At 43.2% G+C, this 21946-nt stretch overlaps 1 protein-coding gene across 8 annotated transcripts in view; it reads left to right on the forward strand.

Moving 5' to 3' along the window:
* The window catches only part of BCL2L13 (BCL2 like 13), a 148531-nt gene that overhangs the window by 87330 nt on the left and 39255 nt on the right, over positions 1-21946 (forward strand). For 6 of the 8 annotated variants that reach the window (XM_036455631.2, XM_045588564.1, XM_045588562.1 and 3 more), the window contains one exon: positions 21110-21253. The exons of 1 other annotated variant lie outside the window; for it this stretch is intronic. In XM_036455631.2, the coding sequence (XP_036311524.1) occupies positions 21110-21253 (144 nt within the window). Of the gene's footprint in view, positions 1-21109; positions 21260-21946 lie in introns of those variants that run through there. One more of the 8 variants, XM_045588563.1, reaches the window with a different exon arrangement.

Raw genomic sequence — 21946 nt, forward strand, 5'->3', positions numbered from 1 at the left:
CATGTTTCTTTGTCTCAGCATTTTGGCTGCTTCCCTGTGTTGATAGAATGCTTTTGTGTGTTAGGTGTCCTATAGGGCCCAGTGGCCCATCCTCAGTTACCTGAGGTTGACACTCTTAGTGCACCCCTTTGTGGGCTGTGTGCACAGTCTTGTTGTAGTTAAACCTTGATTGTTGTTGGTATCACTGGGAGAAATTGAACTCCAGGCCAATTGGCTGTGAGAATTAGCTGTGTCTACGATGGGAAAACTTCTGTGCTGTAGACACCCTTATGAGGCAAGATTTGCTTCATTGGGGTTTTGGTACTTACTGAGTCTCTCCCCTGAGTGTGTCCCTTATGGATCTGAGGAGCTGTAATCTGGATGGTCCCACTGTGACTATTGGGTACACTGACTCTTGGATCACTAAGGAGGTGCTTATTTAGCCTCTGCCCGAGGACACCCAGCAGGAGCTACTGAGCGATCTTTAGATTCCTCTTCTTTGTTTGTGGTTTGGAGGTGCCCAGATGAGACCCAGTTTTGAAGCAGTGTATGCTGTTTTGGGGCCTTGGGCCTTCTTTTAGATCACATGTGTCAAACACAAGGCCCGCGGGCCAAATCCATCCCGCCAGGCCTTGCAATGTGGCCCGCACCGCGCTGTCATCACTGCACTCCGCTGCGTTTCCATCACAATGACAGTTTATGACTGTTCAGTAAACCATTCGGCCCACGATTTAGGCTGGATTTTAGATTTTGGCCCCTTCTCTGATTGAGTTCGACACCCCTATTTTAGATGTTCTGGGTCTCTCTGACTCAGCTGCAGTTTGTTAGGTAATTTTAGATTGCAAAGGGCCAGGCCATTCATATGCAAAAGCTTCTTGGCATAGCTTGGGTGGGGCGGGGTCTTAGGGAATCAACAGGGTGGAGCAAACAGCTGTGGCTGATCCTCAGCCCTGCCCTAGAGGCCCGGGTCTCAGTGTCCCCTGATAATTGCCGCATGAATCTCTGAGAGAAAGTGGCTCTCGAGTTCCACCCAATGCCAGACAGTCCGGTTCTCCCCATAAGAGTCTGGGTTCCCAGAGTCTCACCTGGAATTGGAGCTCAGAAAAGTTGGGAGCTTTTGTTTCCCACCCGATTGAAAAAGACAACCTTGTACTCAGTTGTCAGCCCTTTCTATGCGCACCTCCATACCTCTGCATTTTACTACTGGACCTCCTCTGAGTCTCCGTGTGCTATTCTCTTTCCTTCTAGTTGTAGAATTTCCATTCAGCCAGCCTTCCTGTGGTTTTGGATGATGTCTATTTTGTCTTTTAGTTGTAGTTTTGAAGTGGTTGTGCAAGGTAGCAATTTCAGGTGTTTGCTATGCCATCTTGGTTTCTCCTAGCTTCAACAATTATAAATATACTTGAGACCCGGTGGACGAAATTCTTGCATGGGGTTGGGGGAGTCCCTCAGCCCAGCCTGGACCCTTTCCAATCTGGGACCCCTCGAGGGATGTTCTACTGCCCAATTAGACCTGATACCACCCAGTTTAGACCAGGATCGGGTAAATGGGCAGTTGGACATCCCTCTCACAATCCAGAACTGCTGGCTCCCAACTGTTCGCCTGCCTGCCTTCCTTGTTTTTTTATTTTTAAAAAATATTTATTTATTTATTTATTTATTTATTTATTTATTTATAATAAATCTCTATTATTCATATTATTACATATGATCCTCATTTATTTTTCTCCCTCCATTGCTCTCCTCCACCAGGTTCCCACCCCACCCTCTGCCCTTTCCCCACCCCCCATTGTCCTCATACATAGGTGCACAATGTATGTTCAGTCTCTTCCCACACCCCCCAATTCCTTTTTCCCTGAGAATCGTTAGTTCACTCCCCTTCCCTACCTCTGATTCTATTATATTCAACAGTTAATATTGTTCATCAGATTTTTTAAAATTCCCTTGGTTTTTAGATTCACTTGTTGATAGTTATGTATTTGTTGTTCATAATTTTTATCTTTATTTTCTTTCTCTTCCAAAAGAACCCCCTTCAGCAATTCATATAATTCTGGTTTGGTGGTGATGAACTCCTTTAGCTTTTTTTTATTTGTGAAGCTCTTTATCTGGCCTTGGATTCTGAGTGATAGCTTTGCTAGGTAGAGTATTTTTGGCTGTAGGTTCTTGCTATTCATCACCTTGGATATTTCTTGCCATTCCTGACTGGCCTGCATGGTTTCTGTTGAGAAATCAGCTGACAATCGTGTGGGTGCTCCCTTGTAGGTAATTAACTGTTTTTCTCTTACTGCTTTTAATATTCTCTCTTTGTCTTTAAAAAAAAAGACAAAGAGAGAATATTAATTATGATGTGTCTTGGTGTGGTCTTCTTTGGATTCCTTTTGTTTGGGGTTCTGTGCGCTTCCTGGACTTGTAGGTTTAATTCTTTCACCAGGTGGGGAAAGTTTTCTGTCACTATTTCTTTCAGTATGTTTTTGGTATCTTGCTCTCTCTCTTCTTCTGGGATCCCCATAATTCTGATGTTGGTTCACTTGAAGTTGTCCCAGAGGTTTCTTACATTATCTTCAACTTTCTGGATTCTCTTGTCTTCTTGGTTCTGCGGAGGAATATCTTCTGGCTCTTTGTGTTCCAAATCTTTGACTTGATTCTTGCGATCTTCCATTCTGTTTTTAGGACTCTGTATAATATTTTTAATTTCAGACAATGTATTCTTTATTTCTTGTTGATCTCTTATTATTTCTTGTTGATCCCTTATTATTTCTAGTTGATCCCTTTTCCTATCCTAATAGGTCTCACTTATTTTATCAGCCTTTTCTAGGAAATTCTTGAAAAACCTTATAAGCGTGGTTTTGAACTCTATATCCAGTCACTTTTGTGCTCCATTTCTTCCGTTTGCGATCTGTTTCCTTGTCTCGGCATTTTCTCAGCTTCCCTGAGTTGGTAGCCTTAACAGTCTCTGTGTTCAGCTTGGACGGTGTGGAGTTTCAGTGTGGAGCCTACAGCCTTGGCTTCCGTCAGCCCCGCCCCACGAGGCTCCTGAGTCTCAGGGTCCTTCAGTACTCGTTGCAAGCATCTCTGAGAGTAAGGTGCCCTCGAATTTCATGCACTACCATACAGTCTAGGCTATCCCCCAATGAACCCGGAACTGGGGTTCAATTCATTTGGAAGTGGGGTTCGGAGCAGTCTGGAACTTTTGTCTCCTTCCCACTAGGGCAAAACAGTGGCACAGTCAACCGCCCGTTCTCTGCGCACAATGTGCGCGCCTCCGGGACTTCCTTTCGCAGCTCCCCTGGGTTTCCGCCTTACAGCCCAGGCTCCCTCTGTATGAGCCTGGGTCCCCGGGGTCTGGCCTAGAACTGGGGTTCAGAGCAGTCGGAACTGGGGCTCAGCACAGTCCGGAGCTTTTGTCTCCTTTCCTCTAGGGTAGGGGTGTCGAACTCAATCAGAGAAGGGGCTAAAATCTAATATCCAGCCTAAATCGCGGGCCGAATGGTTTACTCAACAGTCATAAACTGTCATTGTGATGGAAACGCAGCGGAGTGCAGTGATGACAGCGCGGTGCAGGCCACATTGCAAGGCCTGGCGGGACGGATTTGGCCCGTGGGCCTTGTGTTTGACACATGTGCTCTAGGGCAATCTAACAACAGAGTCAACGGTCCATCCTCTGCACACAATGTGCGTGCCTCCGGGGGCTCTGCCTTTCGCCGCTCCCCTGAGATTCCGCCTAACAGCCCAGGCTCCCTCTGTATGAGCCTGGGTCCCCAGGGTCTGGCCTAGAACTGGGGTTCAGTGCTGTCAGATCTGGGGTTCAGCACAGTCCAGAGCTTTTATCTCCTTCCCGCTAGGGAATGCCAACCAGGCACTTGGCCGCCCCTCCTCTCTGGCTCCGTCCTCTCCCCATGTGCGCATTGTGTCTCCGTACCTTAGGCTTTTACAGCTCCTCTGGTTTTCCTTCTGGTTTTCTCTTTCTGGTTTTCTCATTGTAGAATTTCCAGTCAGTCAGCTGTCCTGTAGTTCTGGGTAATGTCCATTTTGTATTTTAGTTGTATTTTATTGGGTCGGCAACTAGGTAATTGCGGATTTTTTAAAGAAAATCAAAGACAATTTTTTCATGGAACTAAATAACTTTATTCTGTAATGTATTGCCCATTTTGATCAATGACCTTTTGCCATCTTTCAGGCAGCATCATAATCCCACGTTCAAAAAACTTCTGGTTTTTATTAGCAAAAAACTGAATCAGGTACGATTTGACATCATCATCATTATTGAAATTTTTACCATTCAAGGAGTTTTGTAAAGATCGAAACAAAAAGTAATCAGATGGTGCAAGGTCAGGACTATATGGTGGATGTGGCAAAACATCCCAACCAAGCTCCATTAATTTTTGCCGAGTGACCAAAGATGTGTGTGGCCTTGCATTGTCATGATGGAATACAACACCTTTTCGATTTGTCAATTCAAGCCGCTTTTCTTCAACTGCATTGTTTAATTTCGTTAGTTGTTCAATGTAGACATCAGAATTGATCGTTCGGTTGGGTGGTAAGAGTTCAAAGTAGACAATTCCTTTGTAATCCCACCAAACTGATAACAAAACCTTCTTTTGATGAATATCAGCTTTTGATGTTGTTTGAGTTGGTTCACCTGGCCTGCTCCACGATCTTTTCCGCTTGATATTGTTGTAAACAACCCATTTTTCATCGCCAGTTATCAGTCGTTTTAAAAATGGATCATTTTCATTACGTTTCTTTAGCAAATCGCAGCTGCTAATGCGTTGCGTTAACTGTGATTCTGTCAGTTCGTGAGGAACCCATGTATCGAGTTTTTGAACATAGCCAAGTTGTTTTAAGTGATTTTCAATGCATGTATGTGATACATGAAGCTTCTCTGCAATCTCACGTGTTGTACTGTGACAGTCCGAATTGATTACTGCTTTGATTAGGGCGTCATCAACTTCAACTGGACGACCAGAGCGTTTTTCATCTTTGAGTGAAAAATCACCAGAACGAAATTTGGCAAACCAATTTTGACACTGCCGTTCTTTTAAGGCTTCGTCACCATAAACAGCACATAACTTTTTATGAGCTTGCGATGCGTTTTTCCCTTTGCGGAAATAAAAAAGCAAAATATGACGAAAATGTTCCTTTTGATTTTCCATTTTTCAACGAACGCCAAACGAAAACTACAAAACAGATCAAAAAACTTTTTTTACTGATTAACAACTGAATAGCCAACTATCAAATAACAAAATGTGTTTTACATTTGTACTACGTCTGCAAACCTAAAAATTCAACTGAAGCCATATATGTGTGAAACCCGCAATTACTTACTTGCCGACCCAAATATTTAAATTGTTGTGTGAGGCTGCAGTTAGGTGTTACCTATGCTGCAATCTTGGATTCTCCCCCTGCCTTCCTTATTGCCCTTAACTGCTTCTGCCTGACAGCCTGATCACTCCCTAACCACTCCCATTCCAGCCTGATTGATGTCTAACTGCTCCCCTACTAGCCTGTTTTTTGTCTCCCAATTTCCCTCCTCTACCAATCTGGTCACTCCTAACTGCCCTTCCCTGCAGGGTTGATCGCCTCCAATTGCCCTTCCTTGAAGGCCTGGTCCCTCTCAACTGTCCTTTTTTGCAGGCCCGGTGCCTCCCAACTGCTCTCCCCTTCTGGCCATCTTGTGGTGGCCATCTGTGTCCACATGGGGGCAGGATCTTTGGCCACATGGGGGCAGCCATCTTGTGTGTTGGCGTGATGGTAAATCTGCAAATTACTCTCTTATTAGATAGGATAGAGGCCTGGTGCATGGGTGGGGTTCAGCTTGTTTGCCCTGAAGGGTGTCCCGAATCAGTGTGGGGGTTCTCTTGGGGTGTGGGATGGCCTGGATGAGGGGCCTGTGGTGGTTTGCACGTCAGCTATGCCCCCCAGCAACCCAAGTGGAGGCTTTGGTATCTGGAATTTACCTTCTACAATTGAAACTTTGTAGCCTGGAGCGAAGCCAAGCCTCCTGTACTCTGTGGCTGGTGCCATTTCTGTTTGGATTTGTTTATCTTCTATAATTGAAACTTTGTATCCTTGAGTGGAGGCCTTGGCCAGCCAGGGTGTGTGGAAAGCTTGGTTGCCTCTATTGCTGGCGAAACCCAAGCCTCTCAACTGCTCTTTGAGGCTGCAGCCATTTTGGTTGGGGTTAATTTGCATACTCGCTCTGATGGGCTGGTGGGCATGGCTGGTGGGTGTGGTTTGTAGCGGAGTGATGGTTAATTTGCATATTATCTTTTATTATGTAGGACTCGTTCCCCAGTGCATGAAATTTATGCATTGGGAGGGTTCTCCTCAGCCCAGCCTGCATCCTCTCCAATTTGGGACCCCTTGGGGGATGTCAGACTGCCGGTTTAGGCCCATTCCTAGTGGATCTGGCCTAAACTGGCAGTCAGACATCTCTCTCACAATTCGACACTGCTGGCTTCTAACTGCTCACCTGCCTTTCTGCCTGATTGCCCCTAACTGCCCGCCCTTCCAGCCTGTTCACCCCCAATTCCCCAATTGTCCCCCCCCCCCCACTGGCCTGGTCTCCTCTAATTCCCCCACCTGCCAGCCTGGTCACCCCCAACTGCTCCCCCTGCCCGCCTCATTGGCCCCAACTGTGGCCCCAACCCCACCCCACCCCACCGGCCTGATTGCCTGTTTTTTATTTTATTTTTATTTTTAATAAGTCCTTGTTTTTCAGATTATTACAGGTGTTCCTCTCCTCCTGCCCCATAGCTTCCCTCCACCTGATTCTCCCTCCCCACCCCATGCCCTTACCCCTGCCACTGTCTTCATCTGTAGGTGTAAGATTTTTGTCCAGTCTCTTTCCACACCCCTTAAGACCCCCTTTCTCCTGAGAATTGTCAGTCCACTCCCTTTCTATGTCCTTGATTCCATTATATTCACCAGTCCATTCTGTTCTTTACACTTTTTATTCACTTAATTTTTAGCTTCACTTATTGGTAAGTATGTATTTGATGTCTTTTTGTTCATAATTTTTATCTCTAGTTTTTTATTCTTCTTAAACAATGCCCTTCAGCATTTCATGTAATCCTGGTTTCGTGGTGATGAGCTCCTTTAGCTTTTTCTTCTCTGTGAAACTCTTTATCTGACCTTCAATTCTGAATGATAGCTTTGCTGGGTAGAGTAATCTTGGTTGTAGGTTCTTGCTGTTCATCACTTTGAATATTTCTTGCCACTCCTATCTGGCCTGCATAGTTTCTGTTGAGAAATTAGCTGACAGTTGTATGAGTACTCCCTTGTAGGTAACTAACTTTCTCTTGCTGCTTTTAAGATTCTCTCTTTGCTTTTTGCCCTTGGTATTTTAATTATGATGTATCTTGGTGTGATCCTCTTTGGATTCCTCTTGTTTGGGGTTCTGTGCGCTTCCTTAACTTGTAAATCTATTTCTTTCACCAGGTAGGGAAAGTTTTCTGTTATTATTTCTTCGAATAGGTTTTCAATATTTTGCTCTCTCTCTTCTTCTGGTACCCCAAAAATTCGGATGTTGGTATGCTTAAAGTTGTCCCAGAGGCTTTTTACACTATCTTAATATTTTTGGATCCTTTTTTCTTTTTTGCTTTTCTGGATGGGTGTTTTTTGTTTCCTCAAATTTCAGATCTTTGGTTTGATTCTTGGGTTATGTTGATCTATGGTTGAGTTTTTGTATATTCTATATTTCAGACAGTGTATGCTTAATTTCTGACTGGATTCTTTTTCATTTTTTTGGCATTCTCATTAAGGTCCAGTAAGGTCTCAGCAAGTTTCTCAGCGGTTTTTAGAAGATTCTTGAGTAGTCTTATAAATGTGGTTTTGAACTCTATGTAGTCCTGTAGTTTGCTTTCCTCCATTTCTTTTTTCATGTCATGTTTCTGTGTCTCTGCATTTTGGTTGCTTCCTTGTGTTGATGGAGTGGCTTTATGTGGTAGGTGACCTATAGGGGTGAGTAGCTCAGCCTCCCCAATCACCTGAGGTGGACGCTCTTGGTGTACCCCTTTGTTGGTCCTGCAGGCTCAGTTGCCCCCAACCAACCCCCCTGCCAGCCCTTGCCAGCCTGATGGTCCCCAACTGTCCTCCCCTGCTGGCCCGGTGGCCCCCAACTGCCCTCCCCTACTGGCCTGATTGCCCCCAACTGCTCTCTCCTGCCATCCTGGTTGCCCCTAACTGCCTTCCTTTGCTGGCCTGATATTGCCCCCAACTGCCTGATCACCCCTAACTGCCCTCCCCTGCTGGCCTGATCTTGTTCCCAACTGCCAGTTTTGAAGATATTGGGAATCTCTTTGCTCCCCTGCTCACTTCTGAACACCACACATTATTTGGGGAGGGATTGATGAAACATTTCAGTACCTGGCTCCCACAGGCCTCCCTTCCATCCACACCTCTTCAGGCCCAGTCTTTTTTGTTTACATCTCTCCATCCCAGTCTCTGTCTCTCTTTGTGTCTCTCAGCAGTCTCCCAGGCTTCCCTGCCACCCTTTCTCCTTCTTCCTTTTTCCAGGCTGGGTGGTGGTGAGGCCAGTGGGGTCAGCTTCACCTTCTGCCCGCTCTGGGGCCTCATTCTGAGAGAGGCTCCGAGAGTGAGCTGGGAGGGAGGGAAGGAAAGGGAGAAAATGGTGTGAGCTGGTGGGCACTGTGTGTGTCTGTGCGTGTGTACAGTTATGAGTGTGAGTGCCAGCCCTCCCTCTCCTGGCCCTGTTCCCGCTGACACATCAGAGCCTGCTGCGAGCGCAGACTGGGCACTAAGTTGATCGTGGATGTTATGGACCCTTTATATATATAGACTAGAGGAGCCCCGAAGCATAATAAATTTGTGCAGGTGGGGAGAACGGGGGTGGGCCCCTCATCCTGGCCTTCACCCTCTCACAGTCCAGGACCCCTTGGAAGATATCCAACTGCTTGCTCCTTCCACCACTGCTGTGCTCACCAGTCATGATCCTAGCTTCTGGCTGAGTGGTGCTCCTGCTGTGGGAGCACACTGACCACGAGGGAGCAGCTCCTGCTTTGAGTGTATGCCCCCTGGTAGTCAGTGCACATCAGCAACTTGTCATTCTGGTTGTTCCACCATTACGGTCACTGGGCTTTTAGATAGATAGATAGATAGATAGATAGATAGATAGATAGATAGCTGGATGGACTTCTTTTACTTATCAATCCTCCCCTACACATATAAACACATTCTTCCTACTTTCCACTAGATTATTTTGAAGAAGATATTAGACATATTATTTTATTCATATATATATTAGTATGTATTTTTAAGAATAATGTATCCCTTTTTTAACCAGCTGATAATACCATTGTTACGTATCAAATTTTAATAGTAATTCCAATAACACATTATCCTTCATATGTGATGGAAAAATTTGTAAATTTGTATTCTTTTAAAAATATATTTTATTGATTTTCCACAGAGAGGAAGGGAGAGGGATAGAGAGCTAGAAACATCAATGACAGAGAAACATCGACCAGCTGCCTCCTGCACACCCCCTACCAGGGATGTGCCCGCAACCAATGTACATGCCCTTGAGACCCATGCTCTATCCATTGAGCCAAACCGGTTTCAGCTATAAAGGTTGTTTTTTTGTTTTTTTGTTTTTTGTTTTTTTAATATTTTATTGATTTTGTACAGAGAGGAAGAGAGAGGGATAGAGAGTTAGAAACATCGATGAGAGAGAGTCATCGATCAGCTGCCTCTTGCACACACCCTACTGGAGATATGCCCGCAACCAAGGTACATGCCCTTGACCGGAATCAAACCCGGGACCTTTCAGTCCCCAAGCCGACGCTCTATCCATTGAACCAAACCGGTTTCGGCTGTAAAGGTATTTTTAAAAGCTAGTTTGTTTGAAAAGGATCTAAACAAGGCCCTTATATTTGGTTGATATGTCTCTTAAGTCTTTCCTTTTTATTTTCTAGCAGCTTTATTGAGATAGAATGCCTTGCAGTTTACCTTTTTGTAGGGGGCATTAATCCTCACCCTGAGGATAATTTTTCTATTGATTATTTTAGAGAAAGTGGAAGGGAGGGATGGGGGGAGAGAGAAAGAGAGAGAAACATCGATGTGAGAGAGACACATTGATTGGTTGTCTCATGCATGTGTCCTGACCAGGGCCAGGGATAGAACCTGCAACCCAGGTACATATCCTTGAGTGAGAATTGAACCTACTACTCTGTGGTGTGTGAGCCAGTGCTATAACCATTGAGCGACACAGGCCAGGGTAATATGATTTACCATTTATATAAATATGTATTTTTTATGTTTTTATTGATTTTACAGAGGAAGGGAGAGGGAGAGAGATAGAAGCATCCTATCTAATAAAAGAGTAATACACAAATTAACCATCACTTCACTATACTCACCAGCTACGCCCACTAACCATGCCCACCAGTCAATCAGAGCAAGTATGCAAACTAACCCAACCAAGATCGCTACGGCCACACAGAGCAGGAGGGAGGCTTGGGTTTCCCTAGCAATAGAGGAAGCCAAGATTTCCACACACCCTGGCAGGCCCAGGCCTCCACTCAAGGGTACAAAGTTTCAATTATAAAAGGTAAATAAATTCCAACAGAAATGGTTGCCAGGAGGCTTGGCTCTGCTCCAGGCTACAAAAGTTTCAATTGTAGAAGATAAATTCCAGATACCAGGGCTTCTGCTTGGGTTGCTGGGGTGCGTGGCTGGCTTGTAAACCACCACAGGCCCCTTGTCCAGGCTTCCCCATGCCCCAAAGTAACCCCCACCGTGATCCAAGACACCCTTCAGGGCAAACCATCTGGTCCTCACCCATGCCCCAGGCCTCTATTCTATCTAATAAAAGAGTAATATGCTAATTGACCATCACTCCAACACACAAGATGGCTGCCCCCTAGTGGTCAAAGTTCCTGCCCCCATGTGGACACAAGATGGCCACCACAAGATAGCGAGCAGGCGAGGGCAATTGAGAGGGACCAGGTCTGCAAGGGAGAGCAGTTGTGGATGATTAGACTAGCAGGGGAGGGCAGTTGGGAGGCACCCAGCCTTCAAGGGAGGGCAATTGAGAGGGACCAGGCCTGCAAGGGAGGGCAGTTGAAGGCGATCAACCCTCCAGGGGAGGGCAGTTAGGGGTGACCAGGCTGGCAAAGAAAGGAAATTGGGGGCAAACAGGCTGGCAGGGGGAGCAGTTAGGCCTCAATCAAGCTGGCAAGGGAGTGGTTAGGGCGTGATCAGGCTGGCAGGCAGAAGCGGTTAGGGGCAATCAGGAAGGCAGGCAGGCGAGCAGTTGGGAACTAGCAGTCCTGGATTGTGAGAAGGATGTCCGAGTGCCCAATCCCAGTGGGATTGGGTCTGAATGGCCAGTCGGACATCCCTTGAGGGGGTCCCAGATTGGAGGGGTGCAGGCTGGGCTGAGGGACAGATAGGAGAATCATTGATTGGCTGCTTCCTTCACACTCCTAATTCAGGATTGAGTCTGCAACTGGGGCATGTGTCCTGACCAGGAATCGAACTGTGACTTCCTGGTCATAGATTGATGCTCAACCACTGATCCACACTGGCCAGGCCAATTTACCATTTAAAGCACATAATCCAGTGGTGTTTAGAATATTCACAGAATTATGCAACTATCATCACAATCAATTTTTGAGAAATTTCATCATATCAGAAAGGAACTCCATATTCTTATAAGTATTGAGCGCTAACCGATTGCGCCACTGGAGCTCCTCCATATTCTTTTGATATCACTCTCCAATTTTTCTACTAACCTCAGCCCTAAGCAACCACTAATATGCTGACTTTCTCTGCAACTTTGATTATTCTTGATATTTCATATACATTGACTCTGTTAAAAATTAAATTTATTGGAGTAACAGGGCTTAATAACATTAAGCTTCAGGTATATAATTTTATAATACATCATTATTATATTCCATTGTGTGCTCACTAAAAGTCTAGTCTCCTTTCATTATCATCTATACTAATAAAAGGGTAATATGCTAATCACACTGGGAGACCTTCCAGACATCCTTCCTGACAAAGCCATGGTGGCAGGGCTGAGGCAGAGGCAGTTAAGGGCCAATCAGGCCAAGAGGAGAGGGAAGTTGGGGGTAATCAGGCTGGCATGGAGGCAGTTGGGGGTGATTAGGCCAAAAGTGGGGCCAGTTGAAGGTGAACAGGCCAGTGGGGATGGGAGAGACAGTTGTGGGTAATCAGGCTGGCAGGAGGGGAGGGGCAGTTGGGGGCGATCAGGCCAGCAGGGGAGGGGGGCAATTGGAGATGAAAAGGCGGTAGGGGGGCATTTGGGGCGAGCAGATTGGCATGCAGAGTGGTTAGGGGCGTGCAGGCAGGCAGGCAGGCAGGTGAGTGGTTAGAAACCAGTGGTCCCAAATTGTGAGAGGGATGTCCCCAATTCCTTGTGGGATTGGGCTTAAACTGGCAGTCGGACATCCCTTGAAGGGTCCTAGATTGGAGAGGATGCTGGCTGGGCTGAGGGACACCTTCTGCCGTGCACGAATTTTGTGCACCAGGCCACTAGAGTGTGTGTGTGTGTGTGTGTGTGTGTGTGTGTGTGTGTGTGTGTTCGTGTGTGTGTATTGTTTTTTAGAATTTTGTTTATTGATTTTCTTATTTTTTATTTTTATTTATTTTTTATTTATATATTTTATAGATTTTGTACAGAGAGCAAGGGAGAGAGATAGAGAATTAGAAACATCGATGAGAGAGAGTCATTGATCAGCTGCCTCTTGCACACCCCCTACTGGGGATATGCCCGCAACCAAGGTACATGCCCTTGACCGGAATCAAACCCGGGACCTTTCAGTCCCCAAGCCGACTCTATCCATTGAGCCAAACCGGTTTTGGCTGTTTATTGATTTTTTTAGAGAGAGGAAGGGAGAGAAACATCAATTTGTTTCTATTATTCATAAATTCATTGGTGGTTTATTTTTTAATTGAGTTGTTTGAGAGAGAGTGGAAGGGCAAGAGAGAGACATTGATTTGTTCTACTTGTTTATGCATTCATTGGGTGATTCTTGTATGTGTCTTGACCAAGGATTGAACCCCCAACCTTGGTATATGGGACGATACCCTAAACAACTCAGCTACCCAGCTAAGGCCTCATTATATAATTGACGCTCCTTATCCTCTTTATTCTCACTACATCCTTCTTTTTCTTTGGTAACCACCATACTGTCTATGAATTTGTTTTGTTTGTGTGTAACTTTCTGCTTTATATCCCACATATGAGTGAAATTATATGATTCTTGTTCTTTTCCATCTGACTTATTTTGGTTAACATGATACTCTTTCACACATTTTGTTGCAAACAGCAGCATTTTATCCATTTGTATGTCTAAGTAGTAATTGTTCCAGTAGTTGTTCAATAGCATATTGTTTAATGTCCACATATTTGTGGTTTTTCCAGGTTTTTTTCTTGTAGCTAACTTGTAATTTCTTATTGTTTTGGTTGAATATGCTTGGTATTATTTCAGTCTTAAATGTTTTGAGACTAGTTTTGTCTTCCAAGTGCACTTGAGAACAATGCATATTCTGTCATCTTCGGATAGAAAGCTCTATAAATAGACTATGTCTATTTGGTCTAATGTGTCACTAAATCCAATACTTTCTTACTGGTTTTCTATGTCAATTATTCATTGCTGTCAGTGGGGTATTTAGGTCCCCTAATATAATTGTTTTGTTGTTGTTGTTTCAGTACCTTGCTTTAGGTCTATTAATAATGGCTATATATATATTTTTTAAATATATTTTATTGATTTTTAACAGAGAGGAAGGGAGAGGGATAGAAAGCTAGAAACATCGATGAGAGAGAAACATTGATCAGCTGCCTCTTGCACATCCCCTACCGGGGATGTGCCCGCAACCAATGTACATGTCCTTGACCAGAATCCGCAGACCGACGCTCTATCCATTGAGCCAAACTGGTTTCGGCGGCTTTATATATTTTGATGCTCACAAGTTGGGGGCATATATATATTATTAAGTGCTATGTATTCTTGATAAATTGGCCCCTTATGTCCATTTTTGTCTCTTAAAATCTGTTTTTTCTGATATAAGTATGGCTACACCAACTTTTCTCTAGATTCCATTTGTTTATAATATTGTCTTCCACTCCTTTGCTTTGAGTCAGTTTGTTTCTATAACTGAGATGAATCTCTTGAAAGCAACATATAGGTGGGTGATATTTTGTAACCCATCCTGCTAATCTTTGCCTTTTGATTGGTTATATAGTTCGTTCCATTTGTATTAAGACTTACATCTATTTTACCTTTAGTTTTCAGGTTGCTCTGTGTTTCCTCTGTTTATTTTTCCTTTATTTTCTCTCTGCTATTTTAGTTTGGTTGTTCCTCTGATTTTCTCTCTATTTCCTCCATCTTTATTCTACATGCTCAGTTCTGGATTTTTATTTTGTAGTGACCATTAGATTTATATAAAAGGAGATTCATGCATATAATAATCTTGTTTCTTCTAATTGTGTCTTATCTTTATTCACCTGTGTAAGTTCATTACCTTTTCCACTCCCTTTTTGTTTTTGTTGTTACAATTTATACCCTTTTTATGTTTAATTCCAAAAAGTTAGTCTTTTATAATATATTTTTTAATTTTTTAATTACAGTTGACATTTATTATTTTATAGTTACAGTTGGAGAGCATAGAAGGTTAGACATATATCTTATGAAGTGATTCCCCCTGATAACTCTAGTAGTAGCCACCTGAATCATACATAGGTATTAAAATACTATTGACTATATTCTCTATTTTGTAATTTCCATCTTTATGAAAATTTGTAACTGTCACTTTTTATTTAATCCCTTCCCTCTTTTTACCCAGCTTCTTAATCCTACTCCTATCTAACAACCTTAGTTTGTTCTCTATGTTTATGAGATTGTTTCTATTTTTTGTTGTTTTATCTTCACCCAAGTATATTTTCCCATTCATTTTTAGAGAGAGTGGAAGGGATGGGGAGAGGCAGAGAGAAACATTAATATGAGAGAGACACATCAATTTGTTGCCTCCTGCACACGAGGCCGATGCTCTATCCACTGAGCTAGGGATGTTTTTAAAAAATACATATTTTTATTGATTTCAGAGAAGAAGGAAGAGGAGAGATAGAAAGATCAATGATGAGAGAGAATCATTAATTGACTGTCTCCTTCATGTCCCCCACTAGGTATTGAACCCTCAACCCGAGCACGTGCCCTTACCAGGAATAGAACTTTGACTTTCTGGTTTATAGGTCTATTAGAGGCCCAGTGCACGAATTTTGTGCACTGGGGGGGGGTGGGGTGGGGGTTGTCTCTCAGCCCAGCCTGCACACCCTGCAGTCTGGGACCCCTCGGGGGATGTCCGACTGCCTGTGGGATGGGGCCTAAATCAGAAGCCAGACATACCTCTCACAATCCGGGACTGCTGGCTCCCAACTGCTTTCCTCTCTGCCTGCCTGATTACCCCTAACTGCTTCTGGCTGCCAGCCTGATCATTCCCTAACCACTCCCCTACCAGCCCAATTAACACCTAACTGCCCCCCTGCCAGCCTGATTGCCCCTAACTGCCCTCCCCTGCTTCCTGGTTGCCCACAACTGCCCTTCCCTTCCAGCCTGAAAGCCAGCCTGATTACACCTATCTGACCTCCCCTGCTGGCCTGGTTCCCCCCCAACAGCCCTCCCTCCCCTGCTGGCCCGGTTGCCCCCAACTGCCTTCCCCTGCTGACCCAGTCACCCCTAACTGCCCTCCCCTACCAGCCTGGTCGCCCCCAACTGCCCTTCCCTGCTGGTCTGGTTGCCCTTACTTCTCTCCCCTGCAGGCCTTGGTCCCCCCCAATTGCTCTCGCTCCCCTGCAGGCCTGGTTGCCCCCAACTGCCCTCCCCTGCTGACCCAGTCACCCCTGACTGTCCTCCCCTACCAGCCTGGTCGCCCCCAACTGCCCTTCCCTGCTGGCCTGGTGGCCCCTAACTGCCCTCCCCAGCTGACCTGATCGCCTATAATTGCCCGGCCATCTTGTGACTACCTGGGGATGGCCATCTTGTGCAAAGGTTGTGGTGGTCAATTTACATATTACCTTTTTATTATATAGGATACTCAACCACTGACCCACACCAGCCAGGCAATATTTGTCATTTTATTTTATTTTTTATTTTATTTTATTTTATTTTTTTCTCATTTTTAAAAAAATTAAATGTGTACATATTTTACCAATCTCCACCCCACCCCCACTCCCATACATGCCCTCCCTCCCCAGAGTTTTTCGTCCATTGGTTATGCTTATATGCATGCATACAAGTCTTTCGGTTGATCTCTTATCTCTTATCTCCCTCCCCTCCCTGCTGTAATTTGACAGTCTGTTTCTTTTACTGTCTCTGTATTTATCTTTTTGTTCATCAGTTTATAATGTTCCTTATTATCCATAAATGAGTGAGATCATGTGGTGTTTTTCTTTCATTGACTGGCTTATTTCACTGAGCATATTGTTCTCCAATTCCATCCAGGTTGCTGCAAATGATAAGAATTCCTTCTTTTTTATGGCAGCATAGTATTGTGTAGACATACCATAGTTTTTTGATCCAATCATCTGCTGATGGGCACCTAGGCTGTTTCCAAATCCTAGCTATTGTAAATTGTGCTGCTATGAACATAGGGGCGCATATATCCTTTTTGATTGGTATTTCTAGTTTCTTAGGATATATTGCTAGGAGTGGGATTACTGGGTCAAATGGGAGTTCCATTTTCAGTTTTTTGAGGAAACTCCATACTGTTCTCCACAGTGGTTGCACCAGTGTGCATTCCCACCAGCAGTTCATGAGGGTTCCTTTTTCTCCACAACATCTAATATTTGTCATTTTAATTATGACTTGTCTTGTACGGTCCTCTTTGGGTTCACCTTGTTTGGGACTCTGTTTCATGGATTTATTTATTTTTTATTTATTTATTTATTTATTTATTTATTTATTTTTTACCAGATTAGGGAAGTTTTCAGTCATTATTTCTTCTTCAAATGGGTTCTCAATTCCTTGCTATCACTCTTCTTCTGGTACCCCTATGATGTCAATGTTGTTATGCTTGATGTTGTTCCAGATGTTTCTTAACCTGTCCTCATTTTTAAAAATTGTTTTTTCTTTTTGCTGTTGTGATTTTCCCCCCCATTACCTTGTCATTCAGATCATTGAACTGATCATCTGCTTAATCTAATCTGGTGTTTATTCCAGATAATGTATTCATTTCAGTTATATTCCTCACTTTTTCTTTTGACTGGTTCTTTTTTTTTTTTTTTTAAGTTTATTGATTTTAGAGAGAGAAGTAGGGAGAGGGAGAAGGAGAGAGAGATAGAAACTTTGATGAAAGGGAAACATCAACGTCAATTGGCTGCCTCTTGTACACCCCTTGCTGGGGAGCAAGCCTGCAACCTAGGCATGTACCCTGACTGGTAATTAAACTTGCAACCTCTTGTTGCATGGATTGATATTCATCACTGAGCAACACTGGCTGGGCATTGACTAGTTCATCTTAGGGTTTTGTCTCTTTGTGTAAGTTCTTACTGAGATAATCTATTTTTCCCCTAAGTTCATTGAACATTTTTATTACCAGTGTTTTGAACTATCTACAATAGTAGATTGCTTGCCTCCATTTTATTATTTTTTTCTGGAATTTTCTTTTGTTCTTTCATTTGGGACATGTTTCTTTGTTTCCTCTTTTTACTTGCCTTCCTGTGTTTGTTTCTTTATATAAGGTAGATCTTCTACATCTTTCAGACTTCGCAGGGTGGCATTATTACATAGTAGGTATCCTGTGGGACCCAGTGTTAGAGACTCCTTTGAGGACTGTCCATAGAGGATGAGCGCTTATGCAGGTGCTGATCTTACAGAGGGAGATTAGCTGATGCCTGCTGATTTCACCTTTTGGGTGTGCCTTTTGTTGAGCTAATTGGATGGTGCTCTTGTTTTGTTTGAATCCAGCCAGTGGGTGTGTTGGCTCTGGGGCCTCTTGGGTGGAGCTCTGGTGGAGGACCATCTGAGCCACTGCCTGTGCTATAGCTGCCTCTACTGGCCTTGGAGGCACCTGGGAAAGGTTTTGCTGAAAATGTAGGCTAACTGCCACTAGTGTTGGTCTTGGGGCAACTTAGCAAGAGGTACAGGTCATGCTGAGGCCATCCTATTTTTTTGAGGATTGTGGACTTTTGAGAGATTTTTGGAAAGTCCACATGTAGCATGGGTTGAGGCTGGCTCCTTGTGAGGAACAGCTATTAAAAGAGATTCAGGCTTGTGTGTGAGTTGGGTGGAGTGGAGGTCTCAAGGAGTCAGCAGGATGGAGGAGTGGTGTTAGACTGTTTCATGGAGATTCAGATTTGGTATTGAACTGCACCGGCTGTATGGGGGAAGAGGGTTCAACAAAGCAACAATGTCCACTGGGTGGGAGGAGGGCTCAACAATGAAACAATGGCCCTTGCCAGTACTTCTCTCCTTCTAGGCCTCCCCCAAAAGTCAGACAATTTAGTTCATCCCCCTAGGTCCCCAGACATTTGAGCTCCTGTCCTTTCTCTGGACTTAGTGCAAGTGTTTGTGAACAAGTAAGTGTGTGTGTAAAAATTTTTCGAGGAATGCCTGAATCTCCAGCAGTCTTCTTCCTTTTTTAGCCACAATCTATGACAGTTTTTACAGCCAGATATGTGGTGATTCCTTCTTATCAGCTCTGGTGCTCTGGGCTTGACTGCCTAGTGTGAGGCTGGGACCACTTGCTCCTTAGGGGGGAGTTCTACAGCCAAGATTTCCTTCCCAGTTTTTATTTTATTTTTTTAATGAATGAGGCACTTTATTAACCCAGCATTTGTTCTAATACTTCTTGTTGGCAGCTGCTACCTGCCCTGGGATTCTGTCCAGATCTGTGTCCCTGACGTGTCAATTTGCAGCCCCCGTCCTGATCCATTTTCACGTCTTTTACAGTAACTCTGGGCATCATGTGGCCTCTGTGCTGCCAGCCAGGGGGAAAAGCCTTCCCAATTCTTGACTGCCACATATGAGTATGGAACCAGTCCATTTGTTGTGTCCTCCCCTCCCACCAGTTTTGATGTGGGTTCTTCTTTATATCCTTAGTTATAGTAGATCTTTTTATCTATTTTTCAGATGCTTCTCAGGGATGGTTGTTTATTATAATTTTGTTTTTGCTATGTGGTCATGGAAGGAGGCAAGTACAATATTTACCTATCCCACCAATTAAAATTTTTTTAAATATGTTTTTATTAATTTCAGGAGAGGAAGGGAGGAATAGAAACATCAATGATGAGAGAGAATCATTGATAGCCTGCCTCCTGCATGCCCCCTACTGGAGATCAAACCTACAACCTGGGCATATGCTGTATCGGGAAATCAAACCATGACCTCCTGGTTAATGGGTTGACCCACCACAAACCACTGAGCCATATCAACAGTCCCACCAGTTCTTTTTAAATACTTTCCTCCCTTAACCTGTATGTTATAATTAAGAATTTCATATCCTCTTCTGAAATAGAGTTGCAAATTCCTGCTTCTGTCTCTTTGTTTATCTTAAGTTTTTTATTCTTTTTTTCTTTTTAAGTAGAAGAGCTCCTTTCAACATTTCTTGTAATGCAGGTCTTGTGCAGATAAATTTCGTCAGCTTCTGTATGTTTGGAAAAGCCTTTATTCTCCTTAGGATAAATTTTCTGAATATCCTTGGTTGATGATTTGTCTCTTTCAATAATTTGAATATTTGATTCCCCTCTTTAATTTCTTTTAGGGTTTCTGCTGAAAAATCTGATGATAATCTAATGGGGTTGTCTTTGTTTAAAATATGTTTTTATTGATTTTTAGAGAGAGGGGGAGGGAGAGGGCAAAAGAGAAACATAAATGACCAAGGACATCATCAATTGGCTGCCTTATGCACCCCCTCCCCCACTGGGCATCAAGCTCAAAGCCTGTCCATGTGCCTTGATCAGGATTTGAACCAGAACCTCTTGGTACCTGAACTGATGCTCAACCGCTGAGCCACACTGGCCAGGCAAATAGGTTTTTCTTATAGGTTACTATCTTCTTTATCCTGGCTGCCTTGAAGATTCTTTATCATTAATTTTTGACATCTTTAATATCCTGTGCCTTGGAGAAGGCTTTTTTTGGATTGAGATAATTAGGTATTCTGTTAGTTTCTCAAATTTGAAGTTCCAGCTTTTTCCAGTTTGGGAATTTCTCATAGATTATTTGGTTGAATTGGCTCTCTGTTTCATTCTCCTTCTCATACATTTTATTGTTATATTGCTCTTTCTAATGGAGTCAGAAGTTCTCAGGAAGTTATTTCATTTTCTTAAACCTATCAATTCTCTCCTTTCACCTGAATAATTTCTAGATTTCTATCTTTAAGATCACCAAATCTGTCTTCCATCTGTCTGTTTCCTAAGCTCTCTGATCCTACATCTCACTTACTGAGTTTTTTAGCTCCAGAATTTCTGTTTCGTTCTTTTTTATAGTTTCAGTCTCTTTTGCAACATACTTGTTTTGCTTGTTGACAATCAATTAGCATATTCCTTCTTTATTAAGTAAGATGCTTCAATGATTTTTCTGTTCATATGTTACCACACACACACACATACACACACACACACACACACACACACACACACAGAGGCCCACTTATTTTCACATAATTACTTTCAACACCCTGAGTCAGTAATTTTCAACCTTTTTAATCTCATGCCCACATAAATTAATTACTGAAATTCTGTGGTATTCCAACATTTTTTTTTGCTGATCTGACAATAGAAATAGGTATAATTTTGATTCATTCACACCAGATGAATATTGTTGTGTTGGCTATTGTCATTTTTTCATTTGACAATCTAAGGGAAAAGAGGTCAGTGTCCCTGGCTAAATAGTCAGGTATTTCATGTTTTAAAAATTCTGCTTTATACCAGTGTGCACACAGTTGAAAATCCCTGCTATAAGGCATAAACCCTATATGCATAATTCACAAAAATTCTAGTAGGGGTCAATGATTTATTTTCCTTATTGCAATAAGAATAAAATTTCATATTAATTTCATATGATTTTCTAGTACTTGAACTAATAAAATGAATTATAAGTATTTAACTTTGTGTTTTCATTCTCTTATATTTACATTGAAGATTTTGGTGCCACTGGTTTTGCTACAACAAATGCTTTTGGAGTTGACAAAGCGTGGTCAAAAACCTTTGGGTACATTGCTACAGTTTGGTGTGACATATCTGGAAGACTATGCAGCAGAATACATCATCCAGCAAGGTGGCTGGGTATGAGCTCTACTTATTTTTTTTAAAATCATTATTATTAAAAGTATTACATATGTCCCCTTTTCCCCTCATTTACCCCTTCTATTATAGCATGCCCCCACCTCCCACCCCAGACCTTCACCACCCTATTGTCTGTGTACATGAGTTATGCATATATGCATATAAGTTCTTTGGTTGATTACTTCCCACCTACCCACCCTCCCCTGCTTTCCCTCTGAGATTCCATAGTCTATTCCATGCTTCCATGTCTCTGGATCCACTGTTCATCAGTTTATTTTGTTGATTAGACTCCACATATGAGGGAGTTACGTGATACTTGTCTTTCTCTGACTGGCTTATTTCACTAAACACAATACTCTCCAGGTACCTCCATGCTGTCTCAAAGGGTAAGAGTTCTTTTTTTGAAAATTTAAAAACATACATTTTTTATTTCTTTTTACATAGAGGAAGGGAGAGGGATAGAGAGTTAGAAACATAGATGAGGGAGAAACATAGATCAGCTGCCTCCTACACATCTCTCACTGGGGATGTGCTTGCAACCAAGGTACATGCCCTTGACTGGAATCGAACCTGGGACCTTTCAGCTCTATCCACTGAGCCAAACCAGTTAGGGCAAGATCCTTCTTTTTTACTGATGCATAATATTCCATGGTATAAAGGTACCACAGCTTTTTTATCCACTCATCTACTGAT

The sequence above is a fragment of the Pipistrellus kuhlii genome, unplaced genomic scaffold (assembly GCF_014108245.1).
Source record: "Pipistrellus kuhlii isolate mPipKuh1 unplaced genomic scaffold, mPipKuh1.p scaffold_m20_p_3, whole genome shotgun sequence".
Taxonomy (NCBI): Eukaryota; Metazoa; Chordata; class Mammalia; order Chiroptera; family Vespertilionidae; genus Pipistrellus; species Pipistrellus kuhlii.